At 48.0% G+C, this 18,380-nt stretch overlaps 2 protein-coding genes across 3 annotated transcripts in view; both read right to left on the bottom strand.

Annotated features, from left to right (window-relative positions):
* The window catches only part of PLEKHG5 (pleckstrin homology and RhoGEF domain containing G5), a 47,834-nt gene extending 47,014 nt beyond the window's left edge, over positions 1-820 (bottom strand). For both annotated transcript variants that reach the window (XM_023515249.1, XM_023515250.1), the window contains exon 1: positions 702-820. In XM_023515249.1, coding sequence (XP_023371017.1) covers positions 702-768 — 67 coding nt within the window. In that variant the 5' untranslated portion in view covers positions 769-820. The remainder of the gene's footprint in view (positions 1-701) is intronic.
* A 5,597-nt stretch (positions 821-6,417) lies between these two features.
* NOL9 (nucleolar protein 9) overlaps positions 6,418-18,380 on the bottom strand; it is a 23,017-nt gene continuing 11,054 nt past the window's right edge. Inside the window, exons 7-12 of the mRNA XM_003793327.3 lie at positions 16,515-16,676; positions 14,936-15,233; positions 14,076-14,187; positions 9,719-9,896; positions 7,459-7,592; positions 6,418-6,878 (exon numbers count right to left, since the gene is read on the bottom strand). Of these exons, the coding sequence (XP_003793375.1) occupies positions 6,735-6,878; positions 7,459-7,592; positions 9,719-9,896; positions 14,076-14,187; positions 14,936-15,233; positions 16,515-16,676 (1,028 nt within the window). The 3' untranslated portion in view covers positions 6,418-6,734. The remainder of the gene's footprint in view (positions 6,879-7,458; positions 7,593-9,718; positions 9,897-14,075; positions 14,188-14,935; positions 15,234-16,514; positions 16,677-18,380) is intronic.

Consider the following 18,380-nt stretch of genomic DNA (forward strand, 5'->3'; position numbering starts at 1 on the left):
CAGCAGACAGGTTAGTGGCTGAAGTGCCCAGGCCATCCCCTTTGTTTCCTGGAACAGAGAATCTCCCAGGCCAGGGCTCCTGCCCTGGGGCAGTGGAATACTACTGGATTCCATGAACTCTGTTCCTAATCCCCCACTCCCAAAATGCGTCATGGCATATATTAAAAGTGAATTTTAAAAATATTGAAGGTACAGGAGGAATTTCATAGTCCTTCCTGAGAGGGCTACAAAAGCTAGGCTGGGAACCATTCCAGGCCATGCTAACAATGGGGACACAGCCCAGTGGACAAAGTCGAACAGTCTGAAGGGTCTTGGGACAGCTTTCTTACCCCACCTTCCCTTTCATGGAGGAGGCAGGGAGGTGTCCTTCCTCTGCAGGAGCAGCCAGTGTGGCACCAAAGCGATCTTCCAACACGGCCTCCTGCTCTCTCCTTTCAGGAGGTACAGGATGGAAGGGAAAGGTCCCCACCTCTGCCTTCTCAGAAGACAGGACATTACCGATGCCCTCAAATCAGACCTGACAGCTAAAACTTGCTGGGCTGGACGGCCTTAGCTCACTGACTCATTGATTATTGAGGATGAAATGTACCCAGCCTGTACAGCAGTTCTTAAAAGGTCTGGACTAATTCAGCCAATGTGGAGTCTTGGTGGCCCGAGACCTGCAACCCTCCTTTCAAGACAAAAGAAGAAAACAGACTCACCGGTTCCCAGACGAAGGCTGAGCCAGCTTTGAGGTGAAGACCCGTGTTTTGTCAGGACTGAATTCATTTTTGACCTCTGGGTTGGTGGCAGCCTGCCTGGCTCTCCAGGCACACGCCAACACCATAGGACTTTCTGATCAGGCACACAGGTCTCTGTCCCTCCCTGTCCAGATGCAGTTCCAAGATTAAAGGGCTTCTCCCAGGCTCAGCCCAGATCTTACTTTCTCCAGCTGAATTTGTCTGCACGGAAACCACAGAGCTCCCAGCCCCTGCCAATTTGCTTCCCCCAGACACAAGTCCCCTGGGCGCCGAATATTTTAACGTATGGGCTTTGTAGCTGCCGCTCACACTGCGTTTTCTCACTGGTGGTTTTTCCCCCCTTGGATTTTCCATTGCCAAGTACCCATTCGCTCCTTGGAGTAGCTTCTCACACACTGGCTGCCTCGGAGGTGCCTGCCCCTCCTTTCTCAGAAAGCAACGCTGGACACCCTGGATCCCAACAGGCAGCAGCAGCCCCTCTGCCAGATCCCTTGGCCAGGAGGATGGTCTGCAAGCTCAGTGGCTTCCTCCTGCCGGGCAGAGACAAACTGGTCACAGCCAAGCAAGTCCCAAAGCATTAGAAAAACCCAGTCTGCTGAAGCCACAGCAGCCTCAGGGCCAGTTACCATGGCTACGCTTGGCTTCCCAGCCAGCACTTGTCTGCCCAGCTCAGCTCTATTCGCTGTTTCCCAAGACTTTGCTTACTCAGCTACTGGCATTGCCAAATCAGACCTGCCGCCCCTCTGCCCCTCAGCTGGCTGTGTCTTTCAGATCCCACCCCCCAGCCCACTCTTTTCCTGGCAAAGCCTTGGGAATACTTAACTTAGCAAGGTCTTTTAAGCGGCCCTGAACATCACATGAGTTGTCCCCCAACGGCACAGACGGCCCCCATATTTGTTTTAGCCACTGTTCAGGCTAGGCTTGGCGGCCAAGTCTGGTTCTTACTGCCAGGCCCAGCCCTACGATGAGCAGGTCTGAAGGGGCTGAGCCCTCACCGCTGAGAGACAGTCACTGGCACAGACCACGGAGGGGCTTTTGATTTTTTCAGATCTGAACTTGTCTAGAAGCAAAACACCGTTTCCATCAAATACTCTTAAGACAGCCCAGTGAGGTTCCAGCACACAACTTACAGATGGGCTGGGACAAGAAAATCAAACTCTCACTGCGCTAGACACTAAAAGAGTATAAAGCACAGGCATCTGCCGGGCTCCCCAAGTGTTTCCGGCTGTGGCTTCCCAATTTCATTAGCCTCCTTTCAAGGTTTTTTGGAACTTTTCTCCTAAGCATTTAAGTAATTTCCTAGAATAAAATGGTTTGTCTGTATAATAAAATTACACAATTCATATTCTCAAAAATGTTTAATGATACAGAGGTCCATACGTTAACAGAGTTGCACAGGAACCATCACACAGGACACCAACTGTACAAAACACACACACCCACGACCCACCCCACCCCACCCCACCCCGTCAAGGCAGCCAGCGTTCAGTGATGACCTTGGCAGTGAACTTCAGGATCATCATCTACACATGGGAGCTGTTACTAAATTTATTTTTTAATTTTTTTTGTTACTAAAATTTTTAAAGCAATGATTGAGGATTTATGAAACCTTCATGAACAGATTATCAGTGGTGGCCTTGGAACCTGCTTCCCTAGGGCCTGCTGAGAATAGGACTGGGTTGCAAGAACGATTTCAAGATGAACCCACCTGGAGGCTATGGACTCAAATCTGTTTTGCGTCTTTGTAACATGATTGTAAGGCACAGGACTTTGGGGCTGCTTCCCAAGAGCTTCCACACACTAAGACTCACTGACCACTCTGTACTTGCTCAAGACTGCTGAGCCTCTTACAGAGATGACCTCACTCCCTCCTCACCCGGGAGCCGCGAGGGAGGCCCAATCACCCTTCAGAGGAGACAGACTCAGGTTAGGGACCCTCCTCAGAGCTACACTGCTAGGCAGGTGACAGAGCCAGGATTCTACCTCGAATCTCTAACATCAAAGCCTGCTACCTTAACCACTGTATTTCCATCCACACATAAACCAATAAAAACCCAAAAGCCTATTAATTATACCTTTTTTTCTTTTTTTAGACAGTCTCACTTTCCTGCCTCCATAGAATACTGTGGACTCAAAGCTCACAGCAACCTCAATTTCCTGGGTTCAAGAGATCCCCCTGCCTCATCCTCCCTAGTAGCTGGGACTATAGGCACCCACCATAAGGTTTTTTTTTTTTTTTAAGAAACAGGCTGGTCTCCAACTGGTGAGCTCAAGAGATCTACCTGCCTTAGCCTTCCACAGTGCTGTGATTACAGGCAATTAGACCATTTTTAAAAATCAGCATCTTGTACAAAGAAAAGAACTTCTTGCCCATGTTGTTTAGTCCTCAACCCTGGCAAGCAAAAATCCAGGTGTGACAGGGCTAACTGTCCATTGAAGGGGTTAGTGGAGGACAGGAGCTCTCGGGGTTCAGCCCAGGGCCTCACTTTCTCTGGAGGCCACTTTCAGGCGGTCACTCAAAAGCACAGTCCAAAGCATTTGAAGAGTCTGTTCAAATATCCCTCTCTCCTTTCTCGAATCTTCAATTTCCAAGATATGGTTATAAAGGATGCAGGGATTCCTGCTTCCAAGCCCCAAAAATAGGACAGACAGGGATAATGCAACCAGTTTATGAAATAAAACCCTGGAGCAGGTCCGATCCGTTTTTCCTGTTGAATGGTCTCTTTGAAAGAAGTGATTTTAAAGACGCACAAGTATTGACAACTAAGGGTTTTCATTTTCTAAGTCATATATTTCTACAATTTTTTTTTTTTTTTTTGAGACAGAGCCTCAAGCTATTCCCCTGGGTAGAGTGCCATGGCATCACGCTCACAGCAACCTCCAACTCCTGGGCTCAAGCGAGTCTCCTGCCTCAGCCTCTCAAGTAGCTGGGACTACAGGCGCCCACCACAATGCCTGGCCATTTTTTGGTTGCAGCCATCATTGTTGTTTGGCGGGCCCGGGCTGGGGATTCGAACCCGCCACCTTAGGTGTATGTGGCTGGCGCCTTAGCCGCTTGAGCCACAGGTGCCGAGCCTCTATAATTTTCTTAAAGTAAGCATGCACTACCCTGGAAATCATACACACAGGAGTTTTTGTAAAGAATAGTTCCAATGGAGGCTCACTCCCGTAATCTCAGCAATTTGGGAGGCCAAGGCAGATGGATTACTTTAGGCCTGGAGTTCAAGACCAGCCTGAGCAATATGAGACCCTGTCTCTACAAAAATTTTAAAAGATTAGCTGGGTGTGGTGGTGCATGCCTGTAGTCCCAACTACTTGGGAGGCTAAGGTGAGAGGATCACTTGAGCCCAGGAGTGTGAGGCTGCAGTAAGCCCTGATGACATCACTGCACTCTAGCCTGGGTGACAGTGAGATCCCATCTCTAAAAATAAAGTTTTTGAAAAGAGTAACTCCAACGGAGAACTTCTTACTACTCATTCTAAACTATAACAGACAGTAGAAAGGACAGAAAGTCCAAACTCACCCTTTCTCTGAATACACAATCAAATGGACAGACATCTAAGGTAGACGGCACAGCAGCAGGCCTGACCGGGCACATCCTGCAGCTGGCAGAGCCGAGGCTCTGGAATCTCCTCACCAAAGTCCTACACAGTCCCACCCAGCAAAGCCACCTGAGAGATGGCTGACAGCTCCCTCTAGGGGACACGTATTTTCCTTAACTGATGGGGACTGAAGAAAGGACATTCTTAAAAGCCCGTGTTTGAAGGTTAAAGGCAGATGTGGGTTTAATGAAAATGCCAATTATGTACAGGGCATCACTTATTCTTCCAGGGACTTGCTAATGACCTGCAGCGAGGACCACCATAAACACACAGGAACTGGGGAAAGGGGCAAAAAGCTGATGCCGGCAAATCGTCTTGTAATTCTCTGCAAGGTCAAAATAGTAAAACATGATACAAATATGCTAAATTTAGATGTAAATAAGAGGTAACTAAGAAGCTATACTAAATAGTCTCTAAGGTATCAAAACTAACCATTGTGACAAAGGTTTCTGTGCTTACCTCCTTTGCTGTGGGTCTAAGAGATGCTGAGGGTCACAACACATGGCGGACACTGACATCCAACGGTTCAAATGCACACGAGTGTTAAAACTTACACATCCCACTAAAAGCCTTTAACCACGATCATGCTGGGAGGCTAGAATTCTGGCACTATGGCTGTCACAACACCAGTCTGAATCCTGCCTCAACAAGTATGTCACCGTCCTACACACAGGAATGACATGGCCTGGCCTGTTCACCCTTGCTTAAAAAACCACATCCTACTTGGGGGGCGGAGGCAGGAGACTCGCTTGAGCCCAGGAGTTGGAGGTTGCTGTGAGCTGTAATGCCACAACACTCTACCCAGGGGGACAGCTTGAGGCTCTGTCTCAAAAAAAAAAAAAAAAAAAAAAAAAACACATCCGACATTAGAGGATAAAGCATCATGGCAGAGTGTGAAAAATGGCACCATTGACGCCTCCTGGCCAAGCTCTCAATGGCACAGACCTACCCGTATGTTTAAGCTCAGGCCCAGCTGCCCACAGGCAACACTGGGGCTTTGCACAACAGCTGGCCTGACAATAAGTCTTCCAAACAGCTCTGCCCCATAGTTTGGCTTCAAATGAGCAATCAATCAGAACAAATCTAATTTTAAAAAGCCTCCTGAAGAGGCTTTCCAGATTTGAAAGCAATTTTTTCAGCATGAAACAACAGGATTAAAAAAGAAAAAAACCAAAAAACGAAGGGCTCTTGAATCCAAACTTTTCTCTAATCCAACCTTACATTCGATGCAAACCTTGATTAAATGTAACAGACCAAAGTCACATCAAATGAGCAGGGATAAGAACCACCCAGAGCTATGACCGTCCACAAGGGGTCCAAAGAGGCCAGGGTCAGCCTTTACATCCATTATGCTTGAGACCTTGCAGGCCAGTCTTCCCCTTCCTTGCTGGCACATTTCTATGGTCCCAATTTCCCTATTTTCATGCTGATATCAACAACCAGGTCCCTGGAGAACTCTGTGAGTAATCACGTATATTCTTCTTCCTTTTTTTTTTTTATTAAATCATAGCTGTGTACATAAACACATTTATGGAGTACAACGTGCTGGTTTTATATAGAATTTGAAATACTTTCATCAAACTGGTTAACATAGCCTTCACTGTACTTTTGTATTTGTGTTCTACACTTAGCAGATCTGACATGTATCCTTGTAAAATGCACCATAGGTGTGGTCCCATCAATTACCCCCTCCACCCGTATTCTTTGTTTTTAATGGCATGCAAACTTTTTCCCTGTTGCATTAAAACCCTTCAGAAAACACACCAGACAGCAAATATGAGTGGCCATGCAGAAGGCTAGGACAAAATTCTAGCTCATGTAGCTTTAAAAGAGAAACTTAAAACTATCATACAACAGGCCCAGCACAGTGGCTCACACCTGTAATCCTAGCACTCTGGGAAGCTGAGGCAGCATGGATTGCCTGAGCCAGAGTGAAAACCCGTCTCAAAAAAAGAGACCATTGTGGGGGCCTGTAGTCCCAGCTAGTCAGGAGGCGGAGGCAAGAGAATCACTTGAGTCCAAGAGTTTGAGGTTGCTGTGAATTGTGATGCTACAGCACTCTACCAAGGGTGACAAAGTAAGACTTTTTCAAGAAACAAACAAACAAACACACAAAAAACAAACTATCATACAATAGGTCTACAAGTCCCACAGAATACTACTGCCCGTCAGAGCACCATGCACACCCACTAAACCCCTTGAGTCTCTTACTGACGGGTCTGAGACAGATTCTTGGTAGAAAAGTGAGGCCGAGGCAAGAGAACTGCTTAAGCCCGGGAGAGCTGGAAGTTGCTCTGAGCTGTGATGTCACAGCACTCTACCCAGGGCGTCAGCTTGAGGCTCTGTCTCAAAAAAAAAAATAAATAAATTCTATCAGTGTCCACATATCCGTTTATTTCCGATACGGCTTATGTCTCGGGGGTTGCCTTTCCCTATGTCTTTCCTCAGGTTCTCTTGCTCCAATTTTCTCTGATGCTCCAGGAAGTTTAAAATTGTAATCGGTTGTGACATAAGGTATCGTCCCTTCAAGTCCACTCTGAAATGGAAACACAAAGAGAATCCAAGGTAACACTCTGGATCCAGCCTGGAAGATTTAGTGGTTGATTTCTCACCCAGAAGGCAGTGAGAGTCTGAGGAAGGACCTCTCGCTCTTGCCAAGAATTCGATCCCTTCCCTCAGGCCACCCAGAGAGCAACTGGCCCTGCAGCAAACCTGCCCGTGCCTTTCTGCCCAGCTCAACCCCACAGCACAGGAGCAGGGGGCACACTGTGTCCCCGTCAGTGAGACACTCAGGAGGGACGGCAGCACACCCCCTGCCCTCCAGTCCACTTGCAGACCCTGTGGCTGTCTCTGGTGGCTACACTGACGCCCTTGGCCAGCAAGCCGCAGCCATGGATACATGTGGTTCCTTAGGAGGACTAATCCTGGGGAGGCCACCTCTACTCTCTCCAGTACACCCTCCTCCTGTGCCCACCCTGACACTCTGGATTGATAACGAAGCACAGGTTGCTCAGACAGATGTCCTTGTTCCCCCGACCCTCACCCCACTTTGCCTCCTCACTTCCTGTGGACCCAGCCAGGATCCACCCAAGGGTCTGCCTGGGAGTCAGGCTCACCTGGTTCTTGAAGACACGCTGTGGGATGGAAACAGCTCCAACAAGCAGGCAATTCACAGTTCTCAGCTCCTCCGGGGGCACCGGGGTGAGGATGTGGTACAGCCGCTTGTCCATGTCAATGCCCCTGCAGATGCCTGCGTGACAGTACAGAGATCACCCTCCCAGAAGACAGACCTCCCGCCACCAGGAACTGCAAAATGGCTTTGAAAAGTTAACTTTCTATTTCAACTGTTTTGCTCTGAAAACACAAAAATGCTGGTGGTGCCCATACCTTAGTAGGTAGGGCACCAGCCACAGACACTGAGGTTGGCGGGTTTGAACTTGGCCAGGGTCAGCTAAAACAGTAACTGCAACAACAACAACAACAAAATAGCCCGGTGTTGTGGCAGGTGCTTGTAGTCACAGCTACTTGGGAGGCTGAGGCAAGAGAATCGTTTAAGCCTAAGAGTTGGAGGTTGCTGTGAGCTGTGACACCACAGCGCACTCTAATACTGAGGGTGACATAGTGAGACCCTGTCTCAAAAAAAAAAAAAAAAAAAATCCAGAGTGGAGAACTTGAAAATTCAAAGGCTTTTTACACCTTCCCTTTTGAGAAACCAAAGTGGGCTACACACCAAAGTCCTCAGTTGTTTTAATTACAGCAAGCACAGGCCAAAGAGAAAATCCACCACAGAGAAACACAAAAAGACAACACCATCTTTCCCCAACACCATTCCTTCTTTTTTTTTATTTTTTTTTTTAAAAAAACAGGAGACTCAAGCTGTCCCCCTGGGTAGAGTGCCATGGCATCACAGCTCACAGCAACCTCCAACTCCTGGGCTCAAGCGAGTCTCCTGCCTCAGCCTCCCAAGTAGCTGGGACCACAGGCGCCTGCCACAATGCCCGGCTATTTTTTGGTTGCAGCCGTCATTGTTTGGCGGGCCCGGGCTGGATTCGAACCCACCACCTTGGGTGTACGCAGCTGGTGCCTTAGCTACTTGAGCCATAGGCGCCGAGCCACCATTCCTTCTCTTTTTGAGACAGTCTTATTCTATTGCCCTTGGCATCATAGCTCACAGCAACCTCAAACTCTTGGGCTTGAAGGATCCTCTTGCCTCAGCCTCCTGAGTAGCTGGGACTATAGGGGCCTGCCACAACACACAGCTTTTTTTTTTAAGAGACAAGGTCTTACTCTTGCTCAGGCTGTTCTCAAAATCCTGAGCTCAGGAAATCCACCCACCTCAGCCTCCCTGAGTGCTGGGACTATAGTCAGGAGCCACTGTGCCCGGCCACCATTCCTTCTTTACAGTCTGTCCTAAATGGCAATTTCTGTGGAAATGCTTCTGAGAAGTGCAGTGATGCACAAATGTGAAGCACGCATTTCATTATTTAAGGACTTGGTTAATTTGGGGTTACGTAGCTTCTACATCCTTTCAAAACTATATATTGTCATTTATTGACTTTGGGGAGCCAGGCTTAGTCAGGGAATCAGGGAGTAACCCTTCTTGGGCACATGGAGCCCTGGTCCAGATCCTGCTCTGAGCAATGGGACATGCCAGTTTCTCGTACAAACTGCAACCGTGTTCAGGTCACTCCTGACTGTGGAGTGGAGGATCCAATTGGGAAGCTTCTCCAGCAGCCCAGGGCAGAAATGCTGGTGGACGACTAGACTGGTGAGAAGAGGTGGACAGACCTGACGTATTTTGAAGACAGAAGCCCCCAGCCCTGCTCATGGGCTGAAAGTGCAAATGAAGGTGGGGGCCCCCCAAGGAGGGGCTGGGGTCTGACCTAAGCTCTACAGCCAATCCAATCTCCCAAGGAACTCATGTAGGCTTGGGAAAAGGAGACGGCGAGGGTGGGAGAAAAGAACCTCAGTTTTGGATGTACGTTTTGATGCCAGTAAGACCCCATGTGGACGGGTCTGCAGGCAGCACGGGCTTGGAAGGCAGATGCACAGCTGTGCTGAAGGACACTGGGAGAGGAGCCAGACTACATACAGACGATCCAGAGCCCAGCAATGGATGCCATGGCCTAGGGAAAAGCATGCAGTGACAAGAGGGTCAGCCTGGCCCTCAGGAATCCTAGATGTAGAGAAGCTAGCAGGAGACTCAGAGAAAAGGCTGCTTTTTTCCACCAGCCCGAGGCACCCTACATATAAGAGTGAGGAGCTCTCTGACCTTTCCAGCTGAGCGACAGCTACAAGGTCAAGGCCAGTCACCCTCAGCTGAAGAAGGGAACTGTTTTAGTAAGTTACATGGACATGTTTTCCTCTCACACTCACCAAACCCCAAACAATCACAAATTGGAGTCTGGGCAAGCAGGATGGGCCCATTCACGTAGCCTCTGACATCATCCAGGATCTTGCAAAGACCAACCCAGCTGGCATTCACAGCATACAGTATGTGGGTAGGGGCGACATCAGAGTGCGTGATTCGGAGCGCGACAGCATTGAAGGGGACCTGGACGATAAATCAGCATTTCTATGTATTAATTTCTACTCTGAAAGATTAAATTTTTACAAATTGATTAGCCAACTGTCTGAAGTTAGGGCTGCCAAACCAATTACCAGAGTGTCTAAAAACACTGACCACTGTTTATGGTTGTACAACTTTAATACATAGACCCTACGAAATATACACAAACTTTTTTTTTTGAGAGACATCTCACCTTGTCACCAGGCTGGAGTACAGTGGTATCATCATAGCTAACTATAGCCTTAAACTATTAGGCTTAAGTGATCCTCCCACCTCAGCCTATTGAGTGGCTAGGATTATAGGCATACACTACTACATCTAATTTTTAAATTTTTTATAGATATGGGCTCGAGTTATGCTGGTCCTGAACTCTTGGCTTCAAGTGATCCTCCTGCCTCAGCCTCCCAGAGTGCTGGGAATACAGGCATGAGTCATAGTGCCTGGCCCACAAATATCTTATATACCAACAAGTGCTAGAATTCTAAACTAAATGCCTAAACCTTTTTTGTCTAAAACTATGCATACATACTCAGGGCAACACAGTGAGACCCTGTCCCCTAAAAACAAACAAAAAGAGGTTAGAAATGCCCTCTCAAAGCAGAGGGAGACATGGGCACATGGAACATGCGTTTAGTCCCAGTTATGCGAGAAGACTGAATGCAGCCAGGTGTTGGAGGCTATACTACACTATAATTGCTCCTATAAATAGCTACACTGCAAAAAAATTTGGGGCGGTGCCTATGGCTCAAAGTAGTAAGGTGCCAGTCCTATATGCCATACATAGGTGGCGGGTTCAAACCCAGCCCCAGCCAAAAAAAAAAACTGCAAAAGGTAACAGAGTAAGATCCTGCCTCAAAATAAAAATAAATAGGTAATCAAGAGGAATTGTCAGCTGAGTTCCTGTGAAATCCCATCCACTCACTCCTTGGCTGGAGGCCAATGCACATGGACTTGCCTGAGCTCACAGGTTCGAGACCAGCCTACGCCAGAGCGGGACCTCATTGCTGTATCAGTTTCCTGATATAATAAAGTAAAAACCAAATCAATGAGATAAGTCCTCCACTGGTTTCTTAATGTAATCTAGCAAAAACTCCTGGTACACAAGATGAATCACTAATTTACAACTTTCTAGATAATTCCAAATTTTCAAAGTAGAAAAGTATTTTGTTATACTTATTAATTTAGATATTAAAAACAAATGTGAGGCTCTGCGCCTGTGGCTCAGGTGGCTAAGGCGCCAGCCACATACACCTGAGCTGGTGGGTTCGGATACAGCCCGGCCCACCAAACAACAATGACACTGGCCAAACTGCAACAAAAAATAGCCGGGCATTGTGGTGGGCGCCTGTAGTCCCAGCTACTTGGGAGGCGGAGGCAGGAGACTCACTTGAGCCCAGGAGTTGGAGGTTGCTATAAGCTGTGATGCCACAGCACTCTACCCAAGGCAACAGCTTGAGGCTCCGTCTCAAACAAACAAACAAACAAAAAAAACAAATGTGAAAAAACAGATTAAATTACCACAGAGAAATTTCAAGTTGTTTTTTGTTTAAAGAGACAGAGTCTCACTTTATCACCCACAGTAGAGCTCTGTGGCATCACAGCTCACAGCAACCTCTAGCTCTTGGGCTTAGGCGATTCTCTTGTCTCAGCCTCCTGAGTAGCTGGGACCACAGGCACCTGCCACAACGCCCAGCTATTTTTTGTTGCAGTCTGACTAGGGTTGGGTTTGAACCCGCCACCCTTGGTATATGGAGCCGGCACCCTACTCACTGAGCCACAGGGGTTGCCCGGATTTCAAGTTCTTACAGAGCATCTACCAGCAAATAAATGGCCCTATAAACCAAAATCCCAATTTAAAAAACTGCCTTAGCCTATCCAGTGGGGATGAGCTGGAAGCCTGGAGGTCATCTGCCATGGGGCCTAGGAGATGCTGCCTTGCTGTGCAGGCCATGCTCCTGCTGTGCCATCTGAGGCAAGTGGCTGCACCTGACTGTGCTGCATGTTCACAGCTGTAAATAAAGAACACAGCATCTCTCCACAGGTCACTGAGTCCTTCCATGTGAAGTGCCTGGCAGACTTGCCGTAGGATGAGTGCTCAAAACTGCATGAGCTGCACAGAATCAGGCTGCCTGGGCTCCAGTTCTAGCCCATTTTTACAATGCCATTTTGGGCAAGCTGACTCTTAAGTCTTTGGCCTTGGTTTTGTCATCTAAAAAGTGGTGGAGCTAACAGGACCACTGCGAGTAGATATAACACAGGCTTAGAACAGAGTAAGCATTCAAGAAACACTGAGGCCAGGAATGGTGGCTCCTGCCTGTAATCAGCACTCTGGGAGGCTGAGGCACATGGACTGCCTGAGCTCACAGGTTCGAGACCAACCTGCGCCAGAGCAAGACCTCATCGCTAAAAATAGCCTGGCATTATGGTAAGCACCTGTAGGCCCAGCTACTCGTGAGGCTGAGGCAAGAGGATCACTTGAGCCCAAGAGTCCGGAGTTGCTGTGAGCTGTGATGCCATGACACTCTACTGAGAGTGACAAAGCAAGACTCTTATCTCAAAAAAACAGGGACTGTTTTTATTCTTTTTTTTTTTTTTTTTTTTGAGACAGAGCCTCAAGCTATCCCCCTGGGTAGAGTGCCATGGCATAACAACTCACAGCAACCTCCAACTCCTGGGCTCAAGCGAGTCTCCTGCCTCAGCCTCCCAAGTAGCTGGGACTACAGGCGCCCGCCACAATGCCTGGCCATTTTTTGGTTGCAGCTGTCATTGTTGTTTGGTGGGTCCGGGCTGGGGATTCGAACCCGCCACCTTAGGTGTATGTGGCTGGCGCCTTAGCCACTTGAGCCACAGGCCCCTTTCACCACCCTGAATCTTAAAGAATTCTTATTAGCCTGCATTCTAAATCGCAAATGCTCTGGAGTTAGAATGTTTTTTTGTTGTTTTTATTTTAAGATAGGGTCTTGCTCTGTCCCCCAGGTTAGAGTGCAGTGGCCACTGCAGCCTCAAATTCCTAGGCTGAAGCAATCTTCCTCCTGCCTCACCCTCTAGAGTAGCTGGGACTACAGGTGCATGCCACCACACCTGGGCAATTTTCTATTTTTTATAGAGACAGGGTCTCACTGTTGCCCAGCCAGGCTCAACCTCCTGGGGTCAAGGGACTTTCCCACTGTGGTCTCCCAAAGTGCTAGGATTATAGGCATCAGCACTAAGCCCAGCCTAGAGTCTACTTTGGATAATAGTTAATACTCAACCTTTCACTTGTACTTTCCAAAAAGCCTGGTGCTACTGTGAACACTCCTCAAATGTATACAGTCACTCTATGAGGCCTACTACTACTGCCAGTCTAAAGACAATAAAAAGAAGTGCTGGAGCAGCCCTGGGGTGAAGTGGAACATCTGGACCCAACACAGAGCTGCAGTCAAGAGTGCAGATACTGGCTTGGCACCCATTGCTCAGTGGTTAGGACACCAGCCACATACACTGACGCTGGGGAGTTTGAACCCACCCTGGGCCTGCTAAACAATGATAACTACAACAAAAAAATAGCCAGGCGTTGTGGCAGGCACCTATAGTCCCAGCTACTTAGGAGGCTGAGGCAAGAGAATCACTTAAGCCCAAGAGTTTGAGGTTGCAGTGAGCTGTGACACTGTGACGCCAGGGCACTCTACTGACATAGTTAGACTCTATCTCAAAAAAGAGTGCAGACACTGGAGCTAACTGCCTGGGCCTGACTCCTAGCTTGGCCACTGGTGTGGGATCCCTTAGACCAGTGGTTCTCAACCTTCCTAATGCCGCGACCCTTTAATACAGTTCCTCATGTTGTGGTGACCCCCAAACATAAAATTATTTTCGTTGCTAATTCATAACGTAAGTTTGCTACTGTTATGAATTGTAATGTAAATATCTGATATGCAGGATATATTTTCATTGTTACAAAGGGGTCGCAACCACAGCTTGAGAACCATAGCCTTAGACTCTCTGCACCTTAGTTTCCCCAGATGCAAAATGGGGATAATTACATAATCTTCCTCTTAGAGTTGTTCTGAGGATTATATGAGCAATGCGTTATAAAACAGTGAGAAGGGTGCCCAGTACACAGAAAGCCACAGAAGTGTGTGTTAAGTAGCCAAAATGAAGACAATTTTTCCTGCAAGTCCAGATTACCTGATAGGGCGTCAGACCATGTAAAGGACTGAGTGGCTTTGGCACTGGGGGCTGCAGCTGGCCAAGGTAGCCTAACACTGCCAGGTCTCGAAGCATTCTGTTATGTAATTCTCTGCAAAGTAAATCATAAGGGGGTAAGCAAGGATTTAACCCACCAAGACCACTTCCCACTCAGAAAATGGAGTACCTTTGTCATGGGGTGTCCAGCTACAGCCAGTGGCTGGATAAAATACTTATCTGAGGTGACAGATATCATGAAAATTAGGCACAGACCTTTTTCTTAGGCATCAGCTAATGTTAGTGTTTGCATATGTAATGTGTGGCCCCCAACAACTCCTAGGTGAGCCAGCCACAGGCTGTGCCTGGAGGCTACAAAGGGCTTCAAATCACTCCCACTGGGTTGCGCCTGTGGCTCAAGGAGTAGGGTGCCAGCCCCATATACCAAAGGTGGTGGGTTCAAACCTCAGCCCCAGCCAAAAAACTGCAAAAAAAAAAATAAAAAAATAAATCACTCCCACAACAGCCTCTGCAGGCCCTGCCTGAGAGACTCTCAACCAGAAAAACAGCAAGTTCACTCTTGGCTCCCAGAGCTGGAGCACACTTCTGGATATTTTTTTCTTTCTGTTCTGTATTAATCAGGGTCAGGCGAGGTTTGAACAAAACACCCCAGGTGTGCACAGCCAGCACACTAATCACTGAGCTATGGGAGCTAATTCGTTTCTGGATATTCCCATTAGGGAAATAACAGTTCAGAAAACAACTGATTCACCTTCTTAACTGTATAGATGTAACAGATCTGAAAAATTTTCACAGAATTAACAAAAGAATGCCTTGTTCAAATGAAGGAAAGCCAAATTTACCTATTTCTTGGAGTTATTCTGAATGCAAACTCTAAACGAACGCACATTAGTTTATGTCCAGTAAATACATCTGGGCTTTCTTTTTCTTCATCAGCAAATTCCAAATTCTCTGCAAATTCTGCAAGTCTGAAGCCTCTATGTCTTATCTTGGACTTGCTTTTTGTGTACAAGCCATCTCTGTCTTCTACATAGCCCGGCGTGAGATTGGGCATGTATTTGCTGTGGGAAGAACTGAACTGAATGACGTGGCTGGGAGACAGCAACCGGATCAGGTCAATGAGAAGCAAAAGCCCTTCATCTGTGAGAAAGGAGACAACAGTAGCACAGACAACGCACCAAAGAACAGTGACACATTACTACAAGAAATAAGTATAGTTATTTTAAAACAAAGAAACAATAAGAGACTGTCTTAAAATCTCAGCTTCAGGCTCGGCGCCCGTGGCTCAAGTGGCTAAGGCACCAGCGACATACACCTAAGGTGGCGGGTTCAAATCCAGCCCAAGCCAGCCAAATAACAATGACAGCTGCAACCAAAAAAATAGCCGTTACCCATGGGGACAGCTTGAGGCTCTGTCTCAAAAAAAAAAAAAAAAAATAGCCGGGCGTTGTGGTGGGCGCCTGTGGTCCCAGCTACTTGGGAGGCTGAGGCAGGAGACTCGCTTGAGCCCAGGAGTTGGAGGTTGCTGTGAGCTGTGATGCCACAACACTTTACCCAGGGGGATAGCTTGAGGCTCTGTCTCAAAAAGCTGGGCACCCCTGGCAGGCACCCTTAGTCCCACCTACTAGGGAGGCTAAGGTAAGAGAATCGCTTGAATCCAAGAGTTTGAGGTTGCTGTGAGCTATGAAGCCACAGTACTCTATCAAGGGTGACAAGGTGAGACTTTCTCAATTAAAAAAAAAGAACCCAGCCTGGGCCTCCTAAACCAAAAAAAAAAAAATAGCCAGGCATTGTGGTGGGTGCCTGTAGTCCTAGCTACAAGGGAGGCTGAGGCAGGAGAATCACTTGACCCTAAGAGTTTGAGGTTACTGTGAGCTGTGACACTCTACTGAGGGCAACATAGTAAGATTCTGTTTCTTTTTTTTGAGACGGAGCCTCAAGCTACCCCCCTGGGTAGAGTGCCATGGCATCACGCCCACAGCAACCTCCAACTCCTGGGCTCAAGCAAGTCTCCTGACTCAGCCTCCCAAGTAGCTGGGACTACAGGCACTCACCACAACACCTGGCCATTTTTTGGTTGCAGCCATCATTGTTGTTTGGCGGGCCCGGGCTGGGGATTTGAACCTGCCACCTTAGGTGTATGTGGCTGGCGCCTTAGCCGCTTGAGCCACAGGCGCCGAGCCAAGATTCTGTTTCAATTAAAAAAAAAGTCTGGGCTTCAACCCGAATGCCTGGGAGCCACCCACGTGCTCACACTGCCCGTCCTTTTTGGTTTTTTTTTTTTACTGACAGAGCCTTACTATATTGCCCAAGAGTTCAAAGCCACTAGCCGTGATGTATGTGGCTGGTGCCTTAACCACTAAGCTATGGGCACGTGCCACTGCCTGTCCTTCTCCCGGAGAGGCACACCTGCAGGCTTACCTGACACCCAGCCCATCGTGTTGACAATGAGAGGGGACTCTCTCTTATACGCGCTGAAGACATATTTTACTATCTCGATATAATCCTCATAGTTGTTTTTACAAGAAGTCTTCCCATAATAGACCATCTTTTGTGGTGTCCTCTGGTGAGTGAAAGGTGGTCCTAGGAAGATAAAGATAAAGACAAGAGTAACCGACTTCTGACTTCTGAAGGTGGTGAAGTTTTGCTTTGGCCACCGTCACTGACAAAAATCCTTAGGCAATCTGAGACTATCCCACCAACAGAACAGCTGTACTTGCACTTTAGGACACTTACGCCTCCAACTGCACTCAGTAACGTGCGCCGTGACACACAGAGCTAACTCAGTTGGGGCCTGGTGGCTGAGCACTCAGCCAGCACTGAGCACCTATGACTTCTTGGGCTTGTTCCAGATTCTTGGGATGTTTGTATGGACAAAACAAACACCCCCACCCCACAGGGCTCATATCCCACTGAACGGGCAGCCTGTAGCCACAGCATCACCTACTGAAAATAGCACTGACTCTGTTCTAGGTACTTCACATACAGTCTCTAATTTCATTTTAAAAATTCTATGATAAGGGCGGTGCCTGTGGATCAAGGGAGTAAGGCACCAGCCCCATGTGCCGGAGGTGGTGGGTTCAAACCCAGCCCCTGCGAAAACTGCAAAAATAAATAAATAAATAAATTCTATGATAAGAATTATTATCCTCATTTTTACAGATGAGGAGACTGAGAAAGAGATGAGCATGAACAAGATCAGACAGTAAATGTCAAGGCTGAATATGGTGGCCTGGCTCCAGAGTCTTCAGTCAAGGTCACCACACAGGTCTGGCTAGCCCAAGCCCTTCCTGTCTCTTCCAGTTGGGGAGAGAGCGTCCAGCAGTTGCATAAGACCAGGGTCAGAGCTGGGTGAGTTGGCTCACGCCTGTAATCCCAGTACTTGGGAGGCCAAGGTGGATTGCCTGAGCTCACAGGTTCGAGACCAGCCTGAGCCAGAGTGAGACCCCATCTCTAAAAACAGCCGGCACCTGTAGCTCAGTGGGTAGGGCGCCAGCCACATACGCTTAGCCACTTGAGCCACAGGCACCGAGCCCATACTTGGATTTTTAAAAGGTTTTAGGTGGGGACAGGGTCTAACTCTGTTGCCTGGGTTAAAGTACAGTGTGTTATAAATCACACTGTAACCTCTAATTCTTGGACTGAAGCAATCTTCCTGCCTCAGCGTCCTGAGTAGCTAGGACTACAAATGCGTGTCACTGCACCTGGGTAACTTTATTTTTTATAGAGACAGGGTTTTTTCTATGATGCTCAAACTGGTCTTAAACTCCTGAAGTTAGGCGATACTTCAGCCTTGGCCTCCTAAAATGCTGAGGTTACAGTAGTAAGCTACTGTGCCTGACCAATGTCATTATTCTTTATAGTGACTTATTTGCCCCGTATCTCTGTATATAACTGGTCTCTCAGTCTATCGGCCAGCTCTGAAGACCTACCTGCCTCCTGAGCCCTGTCACCTCTTAAGCCTGCTATGTCCTTGGCCTAGGCCCACAGCTCTGCTGACCCTAACTCACCCAGGCCCATAGTTTTGTTGACCCTAGCTCGCCCAGAGCCCCGTCCTGCTCTGCTGACCCTAGCTCGCCCAGAGCCCCATCCTTTTTTGAGCACTATCAAGCTAAACAAGATGTTCCAAAAAAAAAAAAAAAAAGAGGCTCGATGCCTGTGGCTCAAGCAGCTGAGGCGCCAGCCACATACACCTAAGGTGGCGGGTTCGAATCCCCAGCCCGGGCCCTCCGAACAACAATGATGGCTGCAACCAAAAAATGGCCAGGTGTTGTGGCGGGCGCCTGT

The sequence above is a fragment of the Otolemur garnettii genome, unplaced genomic scaffold, assembly GCF_000181295.1.
Source record: "Otolemur garnettii isolate 467f Iridium unplaced genomic scaffold, OtoGar3 scaffold00067, whole genome shotgun sequence".
NCBI classification, from domain to species: Eukaryota; Metazoa; Chordata; class Mammalia; order Primates; family Galagidae; genus Otolemur; species Otolemur garnettii.